The 25,478-nt window shown below is 38.4% G+C and overlaps 1 protein-coding gene across 4 annotated transcripts in view; it reads right to left on the minus strand.

Annotated features, from left to right (window-relative positions):
• Nucleotides 1-25,478, minus strand: part of COL14A1 (collagen type XIV alpha 1 chain) — a 184,237-nt gene that overhangs the window by 82,563 nt on the left and 76,196 nt on the right. For all 4 annotated transcript variants that reach the window (XM_064476868.1, XM_031439558.2, XM_031439557.2 and 1 more), the window contains exons 21-28: nucleotides 24,079-24,201; nucleotides 21,582-21,731; nucleotides 18,551-18,667; nucleotides 10,130-10,276; nucleotides 6,244-6,300; nucleotides 2,771-2,910; nucleotides 540-663; nucleotides 213-356 (exon numbers count right to left, since the gene is read on the minus strand). In XM_064476868.1, the coding sequence (XP_064332938.1) occupies nucleotides 213-356; nucleotides 540-663; nucleotides 2,771-2,910; nucleotides 6,244-6,300; nucleotides 10,130-10,276; nucleotides 18,551-18,667; nucleotides 21,582-21,731; nucleotides 24,079-24,201 (1,002 nt within the window). The remainder of the gene's footprint in view (nucleotides 1-212; nucleotides 357-539; nucleotides 664-2,770; nucleotides 2,911-6,243; nucleotides 6,301-10,129; nucleotides 10,277-18,550; nucleotides 18,668-21,581; nucleotides 21,732-24,078; nucleotides 24,202-25,478) is intronic.

Below are 25,478 nucleotides of genomic sequence, written 5' to 3' on the forward strand. Positions count from 1 at the left end.
GGCATCCAGTATGTAACGGAAGTATTAGAGAAGATACAGCAAAATAATAGATTTGTAATCTGGAAAGTACTTTAAAAATCGCATGGTCCAGTTAATATTAAGATTTTGAAACATTTAAGTTGTGCTGATGTAGCTTCTAAATTTGTATTCAGAAAACAACAATGCTAAGAGTATTATTGGTAGGCACTGTTGCTTGTCTATGTAAAACTTACCATCTGACTGCATCTCCCTGGAGATTTTGGTCACATCATCTTGTGACCTCCCATCAGTTATAACCACGATGACCTTTGGGATGCCTCTTCTGATTCCTGCCTCTGCAGTAAACAAGGTGTCTCGTACATGTTTAATTGCTTTTCCTGAAACAAAGGACGGCGACAGTTCAATTTCATTCCCTCCCACTTTTGTGTTGCTGGAGATGGAAGGGTAGGAACAAAGTTCTTAAATCGATGAAAAATCTTTTCTTAAAAAAATTCATATTATAATGCTTCAAAAAGAAGTCATTTCAGTAATTAGTAAGAATTAATTACTTTTGGTCTTACCTGTTTTTGTATTTCCTCCTTTGTATGAGATATGTTTAATTGCATCAAGAAGAGTCTCTTTGGTTTTGTAAGAGTTTAGTTTAAATTCTGTCCTGGGGTCATCAGTGAACTGAACCATTGCAACCTGGAGAGAGAAGGTATGTTTGTTTGTATATGCAGACGTCCTCTGGGCCAGGGAGCACATACTAAAGCACGATCACAACCACAGTTTTAATTTCTTTTTTAACCCAACCCACAATTTCCTTGGTTTAAAATTTCACACACGTTACATACCAAATCTGACATTAACTAGCATTTTTTTCTCTGAAGTACTTTACAGGAAGTAGTTTATTTTTAAAATCTCTCCCTAAAGCCTAGAGGCCCTTTGCCTTCTTGCTTGACAGATGGAAAAACAGCAGCCTTCGCCTCCTACCTTGACAGTGGTCAGGGAATCGATGTTGGATTCTTTCCAAGGATTTCTTTATGAAGTAAACCTATGAAGTAATTACTACAATTCTACCATTTTACAGATCAGGAAACTGAGGCACACGAAGTCAAGAAACTTATATAAGACTACTAGGATAGTCACTGGCAGAACCAACAGTTGAAGCCAGGTAATTCTACTTCAAAATCTATTCTTAATCATTTCAATATAAACCATCCCGGCTTCATTTCCTATAATTTGCTTTTATTCCTATGCAACTTTGGGGACATTTTAGATTTTTTTTTTTTTTTGGCTTTGGTTTTCAGAATGATGATGAAGGGAGTAAATACAGCATCTTACTAGCCTTTCTTTGATTTTATGAGCCTTCAACTGCTACCAGTTTATCAAAGTCTACTGCAAATGTCATCATCTTTAGAACACTTCCTCTGATTTCTCTAGTCAAAACAAATTTTCCCTCCCTGAAATTCTGAGCACCTTTTCTATTTTTCTCTTACGGTTACCCCCTACATCCAAATTTCCTCAGTCATTGTTCAAAAATATATTCCCAATCTGTTCATTTCAGTGCATCTCAGATCTGCCACCCTGGCCCAGGCCTCCATCATCTCCTTGTTGGACCAGGAGAGCAGCATCCTAACTGGTCTGTCCACTTCCACTCTCACCTCTATCAGTACTCACGTTCCACAAAGAGTCAGAATAATCTTTTTAAAAAAGCATATCAGATCTTCTCTCCTTAAAACTTCCCATTGCATTTAGGGTGACACCCATTTCCTTAGATGGTCCATAAGACTCAAGATGATCTGGCTTTGCCTCCTTCTTCCACCTCTCCTCCTCCCCCACCCCCACATGCTCACCTGCTCTATTCCAGCCACAAGTTTTTAGCACCTGAAGCCTCAAAACTCATTCTCATCTTAGACCCTTTGCACTTACTACTCTCCCTCTCTGGAAATTCTACTCTGAGATCTTCTCAGCATCATTTACATTTCAGCTCAGAAGACATCTCCTCAAAGAGGCCTTTGTTATTGTGCAACTTAAAATAACTCTCCCAAGGCAAGGAGGGTGTAGCTCAGTGGTAGACTGCATGCTTAGCATGCACGAGGTCCTGGGTTCAATCCCTAGTACCTCCATTAAAATAAACAAATAAACCTAATTACCACTCCCCCCCAAAAAAACCCCAGTAAAATAAAATAACTCCCCCACATAATTTAAAATAACCTTTGGTAAACTTAAATCTCAGCTCAAAAGCTGGCATCCCTACCTTGTGAATTTATTTGTTTGCCTGTTTATATCTGTCTCTCCTCCTCTCCCTGCCTTTAAGAAAGTGAGCACCATGAAATAGCGATATTGTCATACCCATATGACAATACTGTACCTAACCCAAATAAGTCCTCAATAAATGCTAGTTGGATGAATAAATTAGTTTTATGGTCTGCTTGATCCATAGTAATTTATGACCATGATCTCTCTCTTTAAAGATTTTAATGTCCCTGAGGGCAAAAAAAAAAAAATATTGATTGTGTCCTTAAAGGAGTTACTCTTTTCTAGTATATAAAAGAAACACCTGCTGACATGGCCATTCTAACCTGCTTTAGTTTGCTGAACTCAATAGCTTTCCAGGACTAACATCTTCTCAACCTCTATCAGACACCAGTAAGCTGCTTCCAAACTCAGACCTGCCTATTCTCTCATTTAGGGCTGGATCCAATCAGTATAGTTCTTTACCCATATTCCCTGACAAGCAACTATCATAACAGCTTGCAATAATTATTTAATGCATAGAATGAATTAATGATTGATCTATGAGCCTTACTTGAGTTCCATCTGCACCGATCTTGTCCAGAGCTCCAACAGTGCTATACAGAAAGTTAATGATCTTATTGAAATTTTCATCTCCAATACTCCAGGATCCATCCACCATAAACACCAGGTCGGCTTTGGCAGCTTTGCATACTGGAGACCGAGAATGAATTTTGAACCAGAGAAAAAGGGGAAAACGTAGTAGCTATTAAACCAACAAAACACGTAATGGTTCCCCTCTGGTAACTAGAGCTCTTTCCCAAAGGAAAGGTATAAATCATGTTCCAAATTCTTGCTCACTCTGCTTCCTGGCCATCATTTCTCTCCTATACTGAAGTTTCCTCATCATGACGAAGAAGCTTCTTTCGAATATGTGGAATTAAAGAGGAAAAAAATTCACCCATCTCAGCCCCAAAGAATAGACAGGAGAGGATGGAAAAATGTGGAACGAAAGTGATTTAGACACAGAAGCATCAGCAAGCCCTCTAGTGCCTACTGACTGGAAGGAAATCTAAGTTATCACTCTGTGCACCCCACCCTCTGCTTGAGTTAATAACATCACAGAGATTGAACCTCCAGAAGGAAGGCATGCCACATAATGAAAGCAGATTAATCTGAAACTTGATATGCATTTGGACTGAGGCCAGAAGCAAACTTTAATTCCAGCCTTGCTCAAAAATTCTGTCTATGTCCTATTTCATGTTTTGTTTCAGGTTATCTACACAGCTCTCTTTTCCTTCATTAGATCATTGTGGTTGACTCTGTTTAATGATGAAACAATTTTGTCTTTAATAATCTGAATCTTTTAATCTTAGGCCATTTGCACACAAATATTCTATGAGATAGTGTACCTTTTGCCTTTCTTTAGAAAAGAATTTCACTTGGTTTTTATTAGGTGCAACTTCAGTCCCTTAAAGCTATTTACAATATAAAATAAACCATCTCCAAGTGAGTTAATACTCCATGTACAGTAAGGATTTGGTGAGGTTATTTTCATGAGTTCCATGATTTACAAAATTTTACATTTTACATGTTTCTGGTTTGAATTTAAAGCTGAAAGGAATCACAAGATCTGCTAATTAATTATAAGCGTATAAAAGAAAACCTGGTGTTCCATTTCTAAGGAAAGATGAAATCTAGATTAAGTTTCACCTTCGAAATGAGAGCAAAATCCGTTGAAAATATACTCAGAATGAAAAATTTCTTTAATACAAAGGAAAAAAGAAAATACATCAAAATGCATGAAAGGAATTACCTCTGGGATATGAAATTGTGTTTTTAATTTTCTTCTCTGCACTTTTTTCTATTTCTTAACATTGGTTTAATGAATATTCAGTATCACTTTAATAATAAAAAGTTTACAGGCTTTATTAAATACACTCAGGACAAAGAGAGACTAAAATGAATAATGCATTCAAGTTGCAAAAGGCCCACTGTCTAAAATCATCATGATGAAATCTACAGGACCAGTGTTTCTACACTGGCAACCCTCACTCTCACAGACCCTTTCAAATCTCACGTCTCCCATGAGCATTCATGAATGTTGACTGAATAATACCCATGCTCTGCTGTAAATAAAAATATTTTGCCCTCAGAGAATTCTGCAACATCTGTACCAGAAATGTCTAGTAAATTCATCAATTAGGATTCTGTTTTCAGTTCCAAAAGTGAAAAATCATCATAGATAGTTAGGCTAGAAAAGGCTAGATATGACTGCAGAAGAAAGTCTGGCATTCCAAGTAGTGTAAATAGCCTTAAAAGATGCAGAACAGCATAAGGCATGTAGGGGGAACTCAGAGTTCTACAATTTTGCTGTTAACTAATATACTTTGGGAAATGATGTCACAGTGTAGGCTGCTCATTGAGCACTTTGCCTGGTATGCTAGGAGGGACACTGAGCTTTATTTTTGTAGAGTTTCTCATTACCTCTTTGTTTCCTTGACCCTTATACTCTCCAGCATCTGATCCCTCTGATTAAGCTGCTGTGCCTTGCAGGACATTTGGGCCTGTCCAAAATGTCCAAAAGATACTTGGTTTGTACCAAAAGTTCTTGAAATTTGGTCCTATCCAAAATGTCCATGAGCATATTTGGTCCATGCCAAATGGTTCTGGACAGGATCAAATATCAAGGCTCTTTGGGCATGGACCAGACATCCCTCCAGTAAGGTGGCAACAACTTACTTTTCATTGTAGCTCTACTATGTAACAAGTACTTTAAAATGCATGGTAAGAGGAAGAAGTCTTCCAAAGCAACCTTCCAACTAGTGTTCCACCTTTACCCCCTCCTGCCCCAATCCCTCCTCCCCATTTCACCAAGGTTATCTTTCTCAAACAGATTTTCGTAGGTCATTCTCCCTTCCTAAAACTCCTCATGGCACACGATGTCCTATAGGATAAAGCCCAGACTTCTTCTTCAGGCACACAAACCACTTCATGACTGTCTTTACCTTTTCTATGGGCCACACCAAAGCACTTATGGTTCCCCAAACACATTATGTGCTTACATCACTCCATGACTTTGGGTTCCAATTTCTCCATTATTTATCTGTAGAACTCATTCTTCAAAATGTAGATCAAATTCCTCCTTCCCCTTTACAAGTAATTAACCTGCACCAATATGAACTGTTCTCATTTCTGGGCTACCACAGTATAATTTCCACTTTCTACTGATGTCTTTGACTGGTAATTATCTAGGCAAGCACCCATTTCTCTTGCAATACTGAAAAGAAGCAGAAAGCAGCAACCATAGATTGTTACTGTATTCTAAGTAGCCAGTGTGAAGAACTTTGAGAATGAATAGTAAGGTTAATAAATGTTCATTAACAGAATAAAAAAATTAACAATCACTATTGTGTTTGGGAGCTCTTTTAGAAAGTTACCTTAACAGCTCAGGTGAGAGGTGAGGAGAAACTCTTGTGATGAAGACAGAAACAAAAAACTGGGAGAGGCATTTCAGAGGTAAACTGGAAATGGTTACTCTTGTCTACAGAATTACAAACTATGTTCTCACTCACAAATTATATAACTGTTTTCCCTGGGTAAACATTTATTACTCTGATATTTTCAGTGAAATAAATATGAAGAAATTCTGTTAGAAAATCTACTCTGTGTGTACAAAATCTACTGTTAGCTTTTTTATTGAATATTTTTGATATATAACACTGCATAAATTTAAAGTGTGCAACATATTAGTTTGGTACATTTCTATATTGTAACATGGTTGATGTAGTTATTTTTAGCACCTCTATCCCATTACATAATTACAATACAATATTATCGCCTATAATCATTAGACTGTGCATTAGGTCTCCATGTCTTATTTGCTACTCATTATAAGTTTGTATCCAATAAGGGTTTGACAGGCATTTATATTAAAGAGAAAATATCTTTTATTAATAGCTTGGTTTTTAAATAAACAGTCAAACAAAACCAACAGAAACTCAAAACCTAAAATCATATCATTACTGTATTATTATTTTTTTTTACCTTCTTTTGCTGGTGGAATAGTTGGAGGAAAAGTAGGTGGTGGAGTAGGAGGTGATTCTGTAAAGGGGAGGGAGAAAGATCATCAATTAGCCATCTTCCCTGTGGCGAAGAGAGAGAGATCATGAAGACATAATTCCTAGGGGGAGTCAATGATTTTGACAACTGCCTTCATTGAGAATTTCGTGAATTTAGTTCCCACTATAAACTAGCCAAAGCCTGTGGAAACTGGTTCCAACCACCCCCTCAACCTCAGACTTAAGGCTTTAAATGCCATTTTGCCACAATTCAGTTTACGCAGCAGAAGTCAATGCAATCAAACTGTCAACTACAAAGTGGTTCAAATGCTGATTTAAGGCAGGAACCCCGCCAACCTATTTCAGCTTAGCTTCTGGCTGTTTTCACACATATTATGAACTTTATTTCCATTCTGCCTAAGGACTGGCCATCAATCCTTATTCAATAGCACTTTCCCCCTTTCCACCCAGCATCCCCAGGATGTGGTCCCCAGGGAATTCGAGTTACTCTCTGTTCTGCTCAGACTGTGTCTGGAAAACTTTCAGTTCTGAGGACAAAATGGCAGGACATTGGGAGGCTACAGTGTGCCCGGATCAGTAGAACTTGGATGATGAAGGGTGAGAAGTCTGTGTTATATGTGGAGGTGTGGTTTGGTTAAAGATCATGGGTATTGTTTCATCAGAGTGGTGACTTTCATACCAAGTCACACAGCAAAGCACTAGGAAGTTACGGCATCATTAGGTAAACCTCTTAATATTCTTTTTTTATATATTGTTTTTTAAAATTCTTACTTGATGCTAAAGATTTACGAAAAATTGAGAAAATTCTTTTTACTATCCCAATGTAATATGAGGGGAAATCCTCAATTAATCATAGTCATTCACACAGGGGGAAACAGTAAGTGCCCAATAGCTACAAGGATTTGAGCTCAGGCAGACTTTGCTGGGAATGTTGTAAAGGGAATTCCTTCACTGGTAGGAAATTTGGAAGAGATGAACTTTAAGGTCTCTTCCAATTCTAAGAGCCAATAAAATAAAATTATTTGAGTACAATGATTCAATATTTAAAGAAGTGAGGTAACTGTATATTACTGATATGGAAAGTTGTTTGAAATTAATTATTATATGGAATGAAGCAGAATACCGTGGTATGGTCCCATTTGTGAAACATAAAAAATTCTATTTATCTGACATATGTGTGTGTGTGTGTATATATATATATATATATATATATATATATATATATATATATATATAATATCGATTTACCTATATATGTCTATATGGTTGTATATCTGATACATATATACATATTCAACAGGTGGAATTTCTTGAAGGTACCAAGCTGATACAAATGGGTATTTCTGGGAAGGAAGAGTGAGGCAAGAGGGAAGCTGACATTGCTCTTCTTACACTCTATTGCATTATTATAGACACTATGTGCTTTTATCTTTTAAAGGCAATTTTTTGGAAACTAAAAAGTTTCAAAAGTAAAAACAAAGTTTGAGAAACTTTAAAACTAGGATTGAAAAACTTTTTGAAAGCATCATAAAATTGCTCTAAAGCCGTATGTATTTACCTTAAAAATCTACGGAAGCAGTGCGTCATCATCTTTATAACTGTGCGTTTTCTTTAATGTGAAAAACTGAGGCATATCCTAAATTCAGTAAGTAAATCAAGAACCAAATTAATGAGCAGCTATGGCAGCCTGATGGATATGTTTGGTCAGAACACCTGGTCTAAGACCATCTTGGGGAAGAAGAACCACAATGAACTGGCAACACGTGTTCATAGTCAATGTGTGGCACACAGATGGTCCCTGTCTTCAAGTATGCGAGAAGCTGACACAGAGAAGAGGGAGCAGTCTTGGTCTGCATTGCTTCAGAAGGTTGAACTAGAGCCAGTGGAAGCTACAAGAAGACAGATGTTCCCAACAGAAGGAAAACATTTACATCAAACAGAGCTTTCCAAATTAACCCTGGATTGGTAGTTAACAGTTGTGGGGTTTAAGGTTAGAGGAAGTTGAAGTCGACCAGGGGCCCCAAATGCAAATATTTTTAGAGCTCAGGCAAGTAATGAATGTGAGCATTAGAACTTATCCTAAACATTAAGGAATAACAAACTTGAGAGCACACACACTGTCTAAAACAGACAGCAGTGACCGGGTTTCTGTCAATTAGCACCATGAAGATATGTGTGCTCCGTGTTGTCAGAGCTTTTGAATTTTTAAGAATACTTTAAAACGGCCTGGAGGCAACATGCCTGATGGTGAGATCTAACCCCATGGCCATCAGTTTGTGACTTCCAGGAATTCAGCAACAGTGATAACAAAAAGCACTTGCTCAATAAGATACAGGTTGAAAAGTTCCTCAGCAGGGTCTTTTCACTGCATCTTTATCAACACCCCAGGAGTTAAGAGAGTAGCTATTTAATTTTACTGATGAGCAAAAAGCAGCTCAGAGATGTTTAGCTGGCCAAGGCCACAGTGTTAACAAGGACCTCAGCACAGCCTGTTTGACTCTAAATCTTATGTACTACGAGATCTCTAAGCATTTCAAAGTTATACAATCCTCTATCCACAAAATAAATTCAAATGAGCAATAAAAAGCAACAAACTACCAATACATTCTCCAGCATAAATAAGCCTCAAAAACATATGCTTAAGCGAATGATGCCAGATGCAAAAGACTGCATGTTACATATTTCCATTTATATGAAATGTCTGGGGAAGACAAATTTATAAGAAGAGAGAGTAGATTGCCTGGGGCAGACTGCAGGAAAGAGGACTGACTCTAAATGAGTATGGAAGATCTCTCTGGGTGGAAGGGAATATTCTCACCCTGGATTGCAGTAATGACTGCACAGCTCTTTAAATGTACTAAAAAGCATTGAATCGCACACTTAAAATGGGTGAACTTATGGAATGTAAATTATACCTCAAAATACATGCATAATATAAAATGTTGAATATTTCAGTGTTATGAGATAAAGTCCCTGTATTGGGAGGAAAAAAAAAAGTAGATGATTCAGTTAACTATACTTCTGTACATTCACCTTCTGTGTTTGAAGCTCACATGTTGTTGATGATTTCCTTCTGCTTGTGAAGCGCAACTGAAAGACCTATGTACATGGGCAGTAGAACTTCCGTAACGTCAGATACACGACAGAGGGTCTCCAAGAAAGCCCACTGCCCACCACCTATTCAGACACCCATCGACAGGGATTTTGAAAGGTCCCCCAGCGTTCACATCAAACCATTTCAACGTTTGTGGTCTCTAGATCAGAAATCCTTCATTAAAATCCATTCCCAAGAAGTTGACACCCTCGTTGCTCTTCAGAATATGTAAAAAGTGCTTTGCTTTCATTTCTAGACTTTGCCTTTCTCTACAATGCATCAGACTTTCAGCCAACTTGGAAAAAGTGCGAGTCTCTTAAGTAGGCAGTCTAGGGTCAGCCAGTTGGAGCATCTTGGCTCCACTCCCACCCTAGTGGCTGCAGAAATATGTCATTGTTTTAATGCTGGGACCCAGACCCTACACTTCGTTTCACACTCCACATACCACAAGTGTTCCTAATGGAAACAGATCACAATATAGGTCATTGTTTTAAGCACTTTGCCATCATAAGGCCTTATAGTCCCTTGTAACAGCATATGGAGGATGGAAAAAATAAAACAAACAGATGACGTCAGTGGACCTCATGCAGTGAATTCTGGGACTGAATAAAATGAGCAAAACTTGTATTACAGATATTCCTGGACAGCAATGGCTAATATTTTTCTAAATGGAATATGGTTTTTGAACCAAAACAGGATACCTAAAATACTGTTTGTTCATGGAGACAGGGATCAGGAGAGAGCATGCTTGACTTACGTGTTTTTTCCATTATGCTCACACCGGGTCCCTCAATCTCCTGGAGCCTTGTGTAAACACTGATTTTATACTCTGAATCAGGCTGAAGTCCATAGAAGCAATGCCTTGTTGTCCCTCCACCCACAGTGGATTCTTGCTTTTGTGTATCTATAATAAAAATAAAACATACATAAATGAAATTTTTTAAAACAGCCATCAGTAGATGATTTACTTCTAAAATGCTTAAGATGCATGGCCTATTCAGAAACTCCAGAATGAACTGGACTTGTCTGAGGTGTTGTATCTTTTTTAAAAGAGTTAATATATCCATCGATTTTTTTTTATAATTGAAAATCACATTTTATTTGCTCAGAAGTGAGACATACTAATAAAAGGCTGTTAAGGTCAACCCGTTAATGAATGGAGAATTGTTAATGGTTATAATTAATGTGTACATCATAATTGATCTTTTGGACAGGTAGGGAGGTGAGCATATTTATCTTAAAAAAAATTAGAATTCCCAAATATATACAAGATCTGGTGGTAGCTCACTGCGAAAAAAAAATGTGACAATGAATATATGTATGTTCCTGTATAACTGAAAAATTGTGCTCTACACTGGAATTTGACACAACATTATAAAATGACTATAACTCAATAAAAAAATGTTAAAAAGATTAGAATTCCCTTTTATTCAACATGATTCTCCAGAACACAAACAATTAAAAGTTGACATAAAAAGATACATCCTTTTGGCCCCATACAGCTTGTTACCATACAATAGGATGACCTTCTTGACAGTGGTCTAAAGATGTAAGCATGAAGTTAGAAATTGTAGGGTTCTAAGTAGTCCTCATGACTTTGGGCCAAGAGGTGGGCTTCCAGAGTTTCAGAAGTTTCATTCATGGGTTCAGGTAGTTTTCAAAGCTGCCACAAATGCAGGCAAGAGCTTCAAGCAGCACTGGGACAGCCAGGGTGTCCCCAGACTGTCCAATTTCTACTTCTCAATGTCTTGATTTTTTTTTAATTGAAATAAAGTTGATTTACAATGTTGTGTTAGTTTCTGGTGTATAGCATAGTGATTCAGTCAGACATATATATTCATATTCTTTTTCATTATGCGTTATCTCAAGATATTGAATATAGTTCCCTGTGCTATACACTAGGGTCTTGTTTATCTATTTTATATATAGTAGTTTGTTCAGTCTTGATTTCTAACTGACATTCATGATTTCTTTCAATAGCAAAGGAGACCCCTAGGAAGTTCAGAGGAGGCTCTCCAAATTCCTCAGATTCACTTTAAAGATCCTTTTTCAGCCTTTTAATCATAATTGAGGAAATAGGACATGGTGCGCTTACGTGGTTGAGGACCATACAATCCCATAGAACTCGATGTTCTAACTAACTCCTGTTCCAAGATTCTTTTTGTTCTGCCAAAAAGACTTGCCACATCCCACCTTCTCTGTCCTGTCCCCACCACGAAGAGGCACAAAGAACTCAGGAGGCCTGATTAACTGTTGGCTACTTTCTTCACTCCCATATCTACAGCAAAATTGCTTGGCCTTCCTGGAAGAATTAGTGCTTGCTCTCGGGTCTGGAGTCGGTGCGAAGCTGGATTAATCATATTAATCATTTCCTGAGAGCTTACTATGGGACCAGGTTCTGTGCTTGGTCACTAATGACCAAAATAACAGCAAGGGAACAATGGCCAACATTTTGTAAGCACTTACCACGTACCAGGCAGTATTCTAAGAATTTTATATGTCTGAACTCATTCGACCCTTGCGATATTTATACTTATCCCCAATTTGAAGACAAGAGACTAAAGGCCAGAAAAGTTAGTAGCTTACCCAAGTCCATACACTAAGCAGCAGAACTAAAATGTACATTCCAAACTCTAAAGCCCAGTCTCAGAGGATGTTGCATTGATTTCCATTGCTATATCATAAAATAACGTAACTTAAATCTATGATTTTTTTTTTCAAAATGAATCAGTCTGAGAGCTACTGTATACGGATGAAATTAGTAAGTATAATGGTTAGGGGAGATCAGAGGAGGACCTCTCATGTCTCCAGGATTTTATCATTCCATTAAACATAGCTGTCTATGTTGGTGGCTTTAATTACTGAAGAATTTCACATGGGTTTTCTTCAGAGGCATAGAGTGTTTATTATTTTTTTAACCACACGTATAATTTGCTAAAAAGAAGAAACTGCTACCACACAAAAAACTATCATGCAAATTTCCCTCTGGATTGATTTTCATCTGACCTGTAAATTGCGCCCACCTCATCAAAGCCTTATGTAGCTTTATTTCTAGGAATTTGAAAAGCAATGCTAAAAATCTACATTGATTGAACATTATACATATTATTTAGTGGTTAAAAAGAACTCCTGTAAAATGTTATTTATAGTTTATAAATATAAACAAAATATAGAAAAAAAAAGTTTTTAAAGATCCATTGCTGTTTTAAACATAAAATGTAAAAATGTTAAATAATGATTTTGGTCTATTTTTGAAAGTGAAATACGTATTAAATTTCAATCTATATTTTAACATATATATGAACAAAAATATATTCATTATAATACACGTATCAGAACAAACATGACATATGTCATTTAAAATTTTGTCTATGGACAAATCCTGATTTTTAAATATAATTAAATTAAGACCACTTGTTAAATGGAATTTGAAATTTATTTTTATAATTGTGAATATTAAAGAGTTTCAAAAGTGAACTTTATAAATATAATCTTTAGTAATATATTTGTTTGGAATGACTTAAGGTCGATCTTGATATTTTCTTTATCACATATTATACAAAATGATGAAATAAAAAAATTGTTAAGGTGTTTGTGAGATTATTGCTGTGAAAGGAGTTTAATAGTAAGAAAATATCAGTAAACCCTGCCCTCTATTTTGCTGATGTCCAAGTTCAGTGTGGCTTTCCTGGGCTCAGAACCCCATAATAGTTGCTTCTTTCTGACCCTTAACCACTCTTTGGAGCCTTCTGCAAGCTTCTGTGAGCCACCAGTAATAGGAACATTTCCTAAATCCTGTGCGTGGAGCATCTTTATCTGTCTCCACGAAAGCTTCCAGAGACCCTCCAGGCATCAAGTCTAGAAATGCATTTTTCTGTCATTTCCTCTATTTCTGGTGAATGCCCATGCACTCTGCAGAACCTTGACAATAGAATATAAATTGGTTTTATTGCTACAACAAAAACAAAAACAAAAATCTACAACTCATTGGGAGACTGGAACAGGCGCTGTAAAATTAACGGGAAACTGTATCCGTTTGATCCCAATACTACCAAAGAGGGGTTACATGAATGGGAGTGTATCCATGTTGCTTTTGGCACGTGTGACTCAGGTCTAATGGCTTTGCCTTAAAGAAAAACATTTAAACTGATCAAATGATGACTAATTTCCTCAACCCCTTGTGCCAAAAGCTGGGAGTTAAATTTATTTTTTTGGAATGGGGGGAAAATCTGTCTTTGTTCATTCATTCCTATGCAGCAAGGCTAAATACATTCTCTGGGTTACTCTCATACTGATCATCATGCCACCAACTTGCTCACCAAAATGTCCAATGAGTAGTTCCTGAGATCCATAAGCAAAGAATATCCAGGATTCGGGACACTCGGCTAGAATTCTACGATACATGTTTCCACTCCCCAGCTCTTTCAAATACCCTGACACAATCATAGTATCACTGTTTCAGAAAGTTTAATCTTTTTTTTTTTCCCCTGAAAAGTTTAATCTTAAGAATAAGTTTTGTTTCGTATGATCTTTTTATTTTTGGATCTGGTCCCTAATTAGGTAGGTAGCCTCTCCACCATGCTACAATCCTCTGTTCCTGTCAATGGATGACACATACTGACATTCCAGTACCTAAACATAGAAAACAAGTTGAGCATCCTTCAAAACCGAAAACGAGCAGGACCCTGTGGGATCCTCCCTGGTACAAATCTTCCCATGTTCCCTATTTCTTGTGTGTAGGAAATAGACTTCATTCAGCCTCCTTGACCTTCCCTGAGTTCCAGAGGGCAGATTCAAACAGCTGCTAATCAGGGAAGGGAGGGGATACAGAAACAAAGGAGGAACAATCAAGAAACAATAGTGCAGCTTTGGGGCAGGGTCCTGGTTACCAAGGACGTTATCCCCAGGATCATACCCCTGCTACTCCCTCAAATAGAAACAAAGGCTGGTTACAACCTGCGAAGCCCAAGATGGCAGAGGATTTGACTTCTAGTGGACCTTGAGCCTCATTATATGGTCATTGTAATGCATCATCAGCATGCTAAGTGACACACCCCGCCTGCCCATGACAGTTGACAATTGCCATGACAACAACCAAAAAGCCCTCATGTAAGAACAGGAAAGAAAGGCAATTGGCTCCAGCACACCCAGAAGACAACATGATGGCTGAAGCCTCCCAGAAAAGTCCACGTGGCCCAATCTGCAGCTGGAGCTGTCTCTACCACCGTCTTGCCTGATAGCTCTCTGCTCGAGCACTTTTCTTTCCTTCTCCTCTTTTGAGCAATAAAGCAGCTGTTCACTTTGTCCCTTGGCCTCTGCTGCTCAAATTCTTTCACAGCCAGCAGCAAGGACCCACACTTTGGTGCACTTCCTATTTAGGGGCCCCACTATCTGCTAATAAAACTTTAAAACATCGGGCTAGAAAGAAATTTACCAAGTTAAGGGGATTAGGGAAGGAAATCAGTATTGGGCCCCAGGTGGTGTATAAACACATGAACTTGAAGGAAAATGCTATATCCAACCTCGGGTGCCACGTCAACTCAGAAACAGCTGGAGAGACAGACCTCCAGAGCATCTGCAGAACTAAAAGAGGCTCTCATTAGGTTCTGAGTTACTCAAAACCAACCCAAAACCTCTGACTCTGTTTTCTCCTACAATAACTAAAAGCCTACAATTTAATTTGGGAAGTAGATGACTGAATCAAAAGCAGATTTGATTTCAGTCTCTCCTGAGAGGACTCGATCCTTCTGGTAATGGTTCTATTTTTCCTTCTTGGCTATTAAAAAGTGTCATAATATTTACATGGGTAGAGAACAGCTGTTGTTTTTGCCTGTCTTCCATCTGATTTCTCTGTCTTTGAATCCATTCCTCCTCACTCTTGGTCTTTTTGATTTGGAAAGGACTGAATAAGAACACCCACCTCCCTCTACAGATACAGGTGTGGGAGGTAACCAGGTCCCACCCATCAGTAATTATTTCATGCCTTTGAACTCAGCGACTGATTTAGGGGCATGTTACATAAAACCCAGCCACTATGACTCAGTTCCTGGACTTTCACGGGGATTACTGAGAAAGAGGAGCTCTCTAACAAGTCTTTCACTACGACTATTAAGCTGGAGGCTAGAAGGATGTAATTCTGGATCTAACTGGTGCCAATTCCCAATCTGGCTAAGAATGAAGGCAGAGGAGAGCAAAGCAGAAGGATGGAGCAAGGCTTCCTCTCAATGCTTCTCAACTGTTTGAACACCTAGATTTAGATGTGCCTGAAGCCAGATACTGTTGAATCTCTCAGTACATTAGCCAATAAACAGACCCTTTTGCTTAAGTCCCTTTTATTTGTGTTTCTGCCATTTATTACAAAACAACAAAACAAACAAACCTGAATGATATAGCCTGGCTGCTTTATTCACAAAACCCTTGGAAACTGGCCAGCAGTTGTGGTTAGAGCAGAGGCATACCCACTGACTTCATCTTAGAATAGAAGTGCACATGACCAGACTATGGGGAATTAAAAAAAAAAAGAACAACACTGAAAAAATTACCTGTCAAACAGAAGGAACTGGCAGAGACATTTCCGAAATAAGTCAGCCTGGGATAAGACTTTTCTCCATCACATGGAGGAATTGGGTCCCATTTCTCCTCTGATTTGGGGGGGTGGGGGATGAAATTTCTGCTGAGGCAGCATATGTAGCCGATGGGAGATATTACAGAGTTAAAACAGCAGGAGCTCTGGGTCTCATCTGCCCATGGGAGAGGGGACTTCTGATCACAGTCCTTTGAAGGCAGTGATCAGGACGATGATCACATTCCTCTGTAAGATAAACTCAACCTAATTCTTCCCTACTCCGAAGTGACAAGACTACTCCTTGACTTCAATTCTGTAAATTAAAATATTTAAACATATTCCCTACTGCTTTCCCCACATTTACTCCTCAGTCCCAACAGTCCTTTTTGAGGCTGTCAGACTCTGTTGCTGTCTAGTTGGTGAATGATACTCAGTTGGACACCTGAGTGAATGAGACATAGGCTAATTTGGCTTCTAAACCTCTCAGCTCTAAATGTTGATAAAAAATAAATTGAACAACACTTTTGTTCATTCTTGTTTAATTGAGACTCTTTAAAAAAAATTTTTTTAAGGTGGCAGTTTCTTTTTATTCATTCATGGGGCGGGGGTTGGGCTTATTTATTTATTTATTTTTAGTGGAGGTTCTGGGGATTGAACCCAGGACTTCCTGCAGGCTAAGCACATGCTCTAGCACTGAGCTATATCCTTCCCCCCCAGTTGAGACTCTTGAGGCTCAGCTGAAGACGTTTTTTGCAGCCTGAAAATAATACTGAGGGAGCACAAATTAACTTAGCTGGAAGATAAGGAGGAAAATGTGGTTTCAGAAAGAGCTTACTGAGGTTTTAAATTACCAGATGAATGTTATTAGACACATCAGGCACATCCTCTGATAAGAATTCCAGAGCTATTTTGTAAATATGCTAAAGTAAAAGTATTTAATAACTAAAAAAAAGTATGGATTTCACTAATCCCATGATAAATATAGTTTGATGTCTTTATGTCAATCTACATAATTACAATTTTTATGAAGGACAATGACTATCTACAGGAGCCTATGTCCCATCACATCAACTTCTTAAATGACATAAAAGATAAAAATATTCTAGGGTGGTTTGGAAGTGTGATTTTTATAGTTACTATTTTTTTAAAGCTTAACAAATACCACTAAATGTCAACCCTTCTATATCAAAGTTCAACTTAGCTAGTCTTAAAAAGAGATATGAAACATAACTCATCAAGAGTTTATAGTTGTTTCGTAAACAGTTGTATATCTTTCATCTAATTCTGCCTAAGCATCCCATAAATCACATAAATACCACCACAAAATCCATGTCATTTGCCCTGACTTCCCCTTATTCAATGTTTATTGCAGATTAAAGCCACTCCCTTATGCTTAGCCAATGCCTGGCTAAAGGAATCCTTACAAGAGCACACGCAGGGAACTAAAGAATCCGCGGCTTAGCACATGTGTGGAGACAATGCCTTGGTTGGTGTTGGCAGGAAGCTCCTCTCACGTTGTTCAGATTCTATTCTCATATTTTTAGCATATCTCCAAATGCTCTCCACACTCTACTAAATGTTGCTTTCTAATTTCTGGATTGGATCAAAAGTGGAATTTCTGCATATTGAATGGAGTTATAGCCAGGGATGTGGGCTACTAAATTCAGTCCTATCCAGACTTGAAAAATTGGCTCCTTCTGCTTTTTAAACTGGGGAAACCATGATCATTTTCCCAGAAAGAAGAAAATTTAACAATTTTCTTATCAAGTTTGAAAGAGTAAAAAAAAAATCATCAGAGATTCTCTAGTGTATCCCATGTCCCCCTAAAATAACAAGATGCACTTTTTCTATTAATAACACAAATCTGATTAAAGTAATTTCCATTCTTTGATTTCATCTTCTGAATATTATCCATGCTGACAATGTGAAAAGAGGATTAACAGTCCCTGGAAACTCACTTTTGGGGAATCAGTCTTTTGCTGTTCTTGATACTTTTGATGAAGATAAGTAGACATTTTAGTGTTTCAACCTGGAAACCAAGTCCCAAGTTGTAGATGCACTTGAGAACCGTGATGCTGAAGGAACTGCCCATGATGGCACAGATACGTCATACCACCTCCCGAATGAGACTTTGCTGCTCACCAATTATCCCCCAAAGAAAAAAGAGTCACTGAGGAAGACATGAAAGTCAAACCTAGATCCCCATGGGGTAAAGACCAAAATGATAACACTGTACATTTTGCATCTGATTAGTCCTGCCTGTTCAGATCCTACCACTAATAGCAGCTTACATCTCCTGGGTGCTTAACATGTGCAAAGCACTGCTGCAAATATTTTACAAGGATCATCTCAGCTTAATTCTCGCAACATGCCGCAAGATCAGCATTATGGTTATACCCACTGACCATAGATGGGAAAATGGGGGTTTGGAGAGGTTACATAACTGGCTTAACCAGCCATTCTGACTCCGCAGTCTGCTCCATCCATAAGGTAATATTGCTTCCTCCAGAAGAATGCTTCTGTCTAATGTTACTTGTGCATTGCCCTCAGTGGTTTGCACAGAGCTAGGTACATGAGTGCTTCACGAAAACATACATGATGGGTTGCACTTACCCTGGCGGGATTCTAGGACTATCCTGTAGGCAGTGGCGTGACGCTGCACCTGCCACCGAGCACACAAGCTGGTCATTCGGATCTGGTCTGCCTGAAGATCGGTCACCCCCAAAAACACTACAATGAAATAGAAACACAACTATGTCACACTGCAGACAATGCCGTAAATGTCCCCAAGTCTGAAATTAACTTTAACGTGGGTAAAATTTGAATTCAAAGTTCCATGGCCGGTGGTGAGAAATCCATTGAGTCATAACACATTAGTGCATAAAAGATAACTATTTTATGATTTTAAAAAAGCAGTTGCAAGAATGATGGGTGATGGAGTCTTTGATATTTGTAAACAGAAAAAGAAAGTACATTCTGGAGAAGACCAGATGCAATGGATGGTGAAATTATGGGTGATTTTAAATCTTTCCTCTTTATTTATTTGTGCTTTTTAAGTATGCCACGATTAATATATAATGTTTTTATCATAAAAATGCTAAATACAATATGTATTTATCAACCACTGAAAGATAGTCATGGTTTAAATAAAAGGGAAGAACAAAGCCAACAAAAGGGAACTTCACTCAAACAGGAGCAGCTCACCTGGACTGGCCTTCAAAACATGACTGAGTTAGAGTGAACTCATTTTTGAAAATTTAAAAAGGGAAGATTTAACACAGATAAAAAATGATTAAAAACAAAAGAAATACACAGATTCTTATTCATCTTAGAACAAACACAGTGTTATACAAAAATGATTCACAGGAAATTTATTTGCAGAAGCAATAAAAATACTGTTTCTCCAGTACAATAGAAGAATCAGCATTCAGTGTTTAGCACTTAGACCTAAGAAGAAAAAGCAGAACATTGATAATATTTACCTTCCCCAATGACCTGATTTCCATCCATATCATTTTCTCATACCTCTCCCTCTCTTTTAGCTGCTTCATAAAATTGAAAAAAGAGCTAAAAATTATTATTCAAGATGGAAAAACAACCTAATCGCAGTTTACATGTTGACACATGTTCCCTTCTGTTAGATCAGCCAGCAAGGGAAGACCTTTTTCCATAAGGCCAACTGGACAACACTCTAGCCCCACAAAAAAGGAAATCATTCATGATTTCCATAAGCACACTAACTTTATTGCTTCTCGGCCTTTTGGCTAAGATCAAGTGCATAACTACGTTAACTTTAAAAAAACACCTTAATTTATTTGTCATTGTATGAGGTTTTATTTCACTTAGGAGAGAGAGAAAACAAACAATAAACCAATGTAATTTTTCACTTTAAGGACAGAATATAAAACAATTTAATTCTCCCAGTCTTTTAAAATATACTTGGAAGACTCACCACATTTATTAAAGAAGAGAAGAGGGATGAAACAGAAGGAAGAGAAGGGGCAGAGAAAGGAGGACAGAAAGAGAAGAGAGAGAGAAAAGAGAAGAGAGACCAATAAAAAGTCATAGAGACAGAAAAAGTGGCACAGACAGGAAGGATAATCTTGAGAGGAAGATGAAGACAAACCAGAGGGGAGAGGAGGTTAAAGGGTGGGAAGATACATAACACAGGGAAGGGACTTGGAGGTTACGGTAATACCTAAAACAGTATCATTTCAACAGCCAAGTATGAGATCATAACCACAAGCCAAAGTCTTCCCAGATCTGTTGAAGACAGAGACTATTTCTTTTGGGGTTAAACTGATTCCGTATTTAGCCTTTCAAATCTCAAGATATCCCATAAAAAAGAACTCAGGACGCTTCCTCTAACGAAAGGGTAGGCCCAATATAAAACATAGGTGGCCAGATACAGGTGGCTGGGGTTGGGATGAAGAATGGGGTCCCATTCTTGCCTAATTCCTTTTATTGGATTAATTATTTGATCAGCGATGAGAGTGAGATATGCGTCAAGTGCATAAAGCACAATTATTACAAAAATAATAGTGGTGATTCACTGAGTGCTTGCCATATGGTAGACATTTTTATACATTACTTCTTTAATCCCCCCAATCAGCATGTAAATGGTTATTACTATCTTAATTTCAGAGTTGAGAACCCTTGGGCTTGGAGAATTAAGTAATTTGCTCAGGGCCTTAGCTAAGAAGATTTAAGGCTTATATTTTGTTTATTTATTTATTTTATTAAAGCACAGTCAGTTACAACGTGTCAATTCCTGGTGTACAGCACAATGTCCCAGTCATGCACATACATACATATATTTGTTTTCTATATTTTTAAGGCTTATATTTTGGTTATAACTTGACTATCATTCTCAAGCATGGGGCATGTACTATTGACAGCACTCAGGATGATTTCAATGATCACACAGACAAACCATTTTTATTTGGGTCATTTATGTATTATATTTAATGTGTATTAAAAATACTGGTTTTCTGTTGAGAGTAACTATGTGTGTTTTGAAAGCATTTAAGAAACAAAAAAGAAACTGTAAGTAGACTTAAAGAAATATATTAAACAGATGGTGTGGAAGTTTAGCAAACATCAGGAATATGGAACATACGTGCTGGAGTTTGGAAAATGTTGTATTATGCCCTGGGTGTCTGGGAGGGGTGGACGCCAAGGAGAAGTCCCAGGTGGTGTGCAGAGAGCATGTAAGTCCTTGAGAGACAGAGAAAGAAGTCTTTCTAGTAGTGCATGTATCTTTTATAGATGGGGTGTGTGTGTGTGAGAGGGGGAAGGGGCAAAGGCTTTGAGAAAAGGCTTTGGCCACATCAGGCTACAGGCTGGTTGGAAAATTTCACCTAATTTGAAAAATACCAACAAAGACTTTCCAGAAGGAAATCCCATCCGCCACCATCAAGTGTATTTGAACGCCAGGTTCTGACATTCTGGCTGCCAACTAGGACTCTGAACTACAGCCCTGAATAAGGAGCACACCTTTCTTTCCATGAAACACCATCCAGAAAAGGGCACCGCTGAGGAGAAGAAAAGCCAAAAGACCAAGCTGAAGCAGGGGTTGAGTTACAGTGAAAACAGAGCTGCAAAACTGCACGTGGGGGCCGAATCGACAGGACATGGCTCTTACATGTTTTCACCACGCCGGTCAGAGCATCGCTGAAACCCGAAGCCTGGGAAGCAAATATTTTCACGTTGTAGTCCATTCCACTGAGGAGGTTTGTGATAAGGATGGTGTTGATGTTGGCTCCCACAAACGTTTCCAGTGTTGGGCCAGCGACTGAAGGAGAAAGCGTGTGTTTCAGCGACAACAGAATATGGAAAAATGAGACCATTCCTGAAGTTACTGTCCTTACTCAACTGCTCTTCAGATCTCCCAGAACGTGAACAGAGCTGGGGTTTGCATCCAGCCCCACTTAAGCTCCAAGACTAAGGCTCTTTTTAGGCAGCTGCTCCTTTTCTCAATTACAGTTCTTTCCCTAGCACTTACTCAAAGGAGCTGGTCCCTCCCACAATCCACCCTCCACCGAACGTACTGCGAGGACTGCACAGTGCAGCACTGTGTGGCCGTGGGCTTTGGAACGTGTGCCAAACTGAAGAAGTCATTCTCAATTACCCTTCTCAGATACCCAGCTTTGTCCTCAAAGGCATGCAAGTGGCCATAGCAGCGAATTTTATCATGGACACCATGCCATACACGGGGGGAGGGGGGCAGGATATATGTTACCGTTAACAGTGCTATCCACCCTTCCTCCGATTTTTAAGACCAGACAGATGATGCTCTAATTCGAAGGCTCTTGACCAGCTGGCTTCTTTGGGCTTTTACATTTTCACCTCTGTTTCAACCCAGTGGAATCTTTGCTTGAGCATTAAAAACATTCCTTGCTATGTCCCATACAAGTTCATTTACCTCCTGCCTCTCCCCATATGGGCTCATTCTTTAAGAGCTTTGTGTTAGTGACAAGTTCCTAAAATACTCATTACTTTACCCCAGAACTCTCCCCTTCCAACAACATATTTGTATTTTTTACAGAAAAATGTATGTGTTATCTTGGTAGGGATTGTCCCACACCCCAACCTCTCGGTGCAAATGACACTATACAATTTTCCACTTGACCTAGAACAGGGTTTTTAACCTCAGCACTGCTGACATTTTGGGCTAGATAATTCTTCATTCTAGAGCAATTGGGAAGAAAGTTGCCTACAGTGACTTGTAAGATGTTTAATCATTCCTGCTAGAGGCCAGCAGCCACTCCCTACCCGCCAAGTGGTGACAGTCAAGAATATCTCTGTTGGGTAGCAAAACTGTAGCAACTGAGAATCATTCACCTAAAACAAAGCTATTTTCCCACAGAAAGTCTGATAAATTTTTTTCCAGGGGAGGAGGTAATTAGGTTTATTTTATTTTTATTTTTATTTATTTTTTTAATGGAGGTACTGGGGATTGAACCCACGACCTCATGTATGCTAAGCACATGCTCTACCACTGAGCTATACCCTCCCCCCACAGATAAATATTTATAGAATGGTCCAAAGAACAAATTTAGCAAGCACATGAACATGAGCCTCAGGCCTAAAGAAAAGAAACAAAAAAGTTGGTGGTGATTCCCAAAGCATCAGTCTTGAGTAGACTAGGGCATCCATGGTGTATTCTTGCCAACTCAGGTTCATGGTTCAGAGATGTCTGTCTGGAGAAATTGGAGGTGGGGTATTTTAATTGTGCAGACCTGGATACTGGGACACAAAAGAAAAGTCTGGAAAGTGTTATAGAAGCAAGAGCAGCTCCTTGGATGACAGATTGAGACTCCGAATTTTTGAGGGCAGGAAGAAATTTTTAATGGCCCAAAGGATGATTTTAAATTTTCCTGCCAAATCAAGAGAAATAATCGGAGAAGCCTTTTCTGTTGAACAACCAGAGGACTGAAGGCCCAGGTCCTGAAAACAAAGAAGACTCTTACAATACCTATTTTTAGCCTCTTGTTTAAACTTGAAGTGCTGAGTGTCAGGAGATGATACCATAGTGGGTGACGGTGCACATGGTCTCCACAGGCATGTGAACCAAGGGCACGGTCTCCCCCATTTGGGTCATTCTCCCGCCTTCAGGATATAACGATGTGGGAGGTGGGGAGAGAAGGGTCCCCTTATCCAGGTGGCTGAGAGGCTCATGGAGAAGACTTTTACTAGCACAATCTTAGGGCTCTGATGAATTTTATACCCTAACACAGTTTCCAAAATGGGGAGACTGAAAAGTTGCTAAATGGACCTTTTCCAACTAATTCAAGAAGAGGTAGAAGAGGAATTAGAAATCAGAGGTTCCAAATGTCTAGAGCTTTCTTATCCATCAAACCATGGGCTCTTCCTATTGCTATAGAGTCAAGGTTTTCTTAGGCTGCCTCCTTGGATAGGGTGTGTACAGGTCAGGTGTCTACCAAGTATATATTCTGCTCATTAACATACCCAGTCGTTTTTTCAGGTGAGGTCATAACGTCAAAGCTTTTTTGTTGTTTTTTTTTAAAAAAAGGTAAGACACTCTTCCCATTTCTTAAAACCAAAGATAAAACCAATAGAAAGTAAAAACAAAACTAATCTAGCTTTAAAGATAACATTTTTTAAAAAGCATGACTTACCACTGACAGGTTTGTAGACAATCCTATAACCCTTTACAGGGGAAGATGGGGGATCCCATGTAATGCGCAATCTGTTATACCATTCTTCTGAAACCCGCAAGTTTTGGGGACCAAAGGGTGGCACTGAGCAGGAAGGAAAATGAAAAAAGCGGGTTTAGCGTAGCTTCCATCTTTACAACCTACACCGTTGTTAACAAAATCCAAGATATCTTCCCAGAATGTGAAAACTATTTACAAGTGAAAATGCACTAAAACACACACCCTTTAGAGACTCCATGGTTGTGTTAAATATTAAATATTAAATGTATGCTCTTGTGATGAGACAGTTTTATCTGAAGGTCAGCGGTTCATTCAGTGTAATTTTGGTTCCTTTTTCTTCGGGTAATTTTAAGTAAAACTGAATTGAATAGTGTTTATTAAAAATTTCTGTCTACACACCACTCTGTTCCATTATCAAAGGATGTTTGCACAGCAGCATCAGTAATGATGGTGATTCTCGGAGGCAAGATTCAGATGATCTTTTTTTGCTTTCATCTTCGTATTGCCTATATAATTTTATATTATCATTTATCAACTTTTATCAAAACATTAAAATCATCACATGGACGACCTTTGTAAACTACTGTGCACACTGACGGATATTACCACTATCATTATTATTTTGTGGTTGATGGAACTTAGTTGTGTTGACCACTGCTTAAAATAATCCAAGGTTATTTCAAAGGCCACATTCTGAAATAATTTTACTGTATAGAGATTGTTAAATGTGATGGTACTTCCGTAAGGAGACTCAAGTCATATTTCTATGGTAATCACCTTTCAATAGTTTTTAATTTGTGTGGGTGGATATGTGTTCATTATGGAACCCTTTTATAAACTTTAACACGTGAAAGTTAAAAGTAGGTTTTTGAGCCCAGGTCATCAGCTGTTAGATGGAACCCCTTTACTTTCCTGCTTCTTCCCTCCCCTTCCCCACAGTGGCGGGTTTAAGGTAACCTTATGGAACTTTAGAATGTTAAAGAACACAATCCAAACCAACTCAGAATAGCAAAATTAACTAAGCTGATTTTGCTAATTTTAAAACCATTCTTGCCTGCTCTTTTTTTAAACTTCAATTTAAAAGCACATAGTAGATGTTCCATATATGTTAGGCTGAATACTACTTGCTTTTCTTCTTAAATTGCTGTTTAAGTCTGTGGTTCTCAAACATCTGTTTAGCAGCAAAATACCAAAATATGCCAGGAACACCAATGTGTAGAGCAAATCTAGATGGCAATGTATGCGTAAAAGTGGAGTGAAGAGCCTGGAGCTCCTTCCCTCGCCTTCTCTCCTCCCACGTGATCCCTGGGGAAGAAACTGGAGCAATTCATTGGGCTCCTCATACTCTGATCTGGGTGATC

The sequence above is a fragment of the Camelus dromedarius genome, chromosome 20, assembly GCF_036321535.1.
Source record: "Camelus dromedarius isolate mCamDro1 chromosome 20, mCamDro1.pat, whole genome shotgun sequence".
In the NCBI taxonomy this organism is placed as follows: Eukaryota; Metazoa; Chordata; class Mammalia; order Artiodactyla; family Camelidae; genus Camelus; species Camelus dromedarius.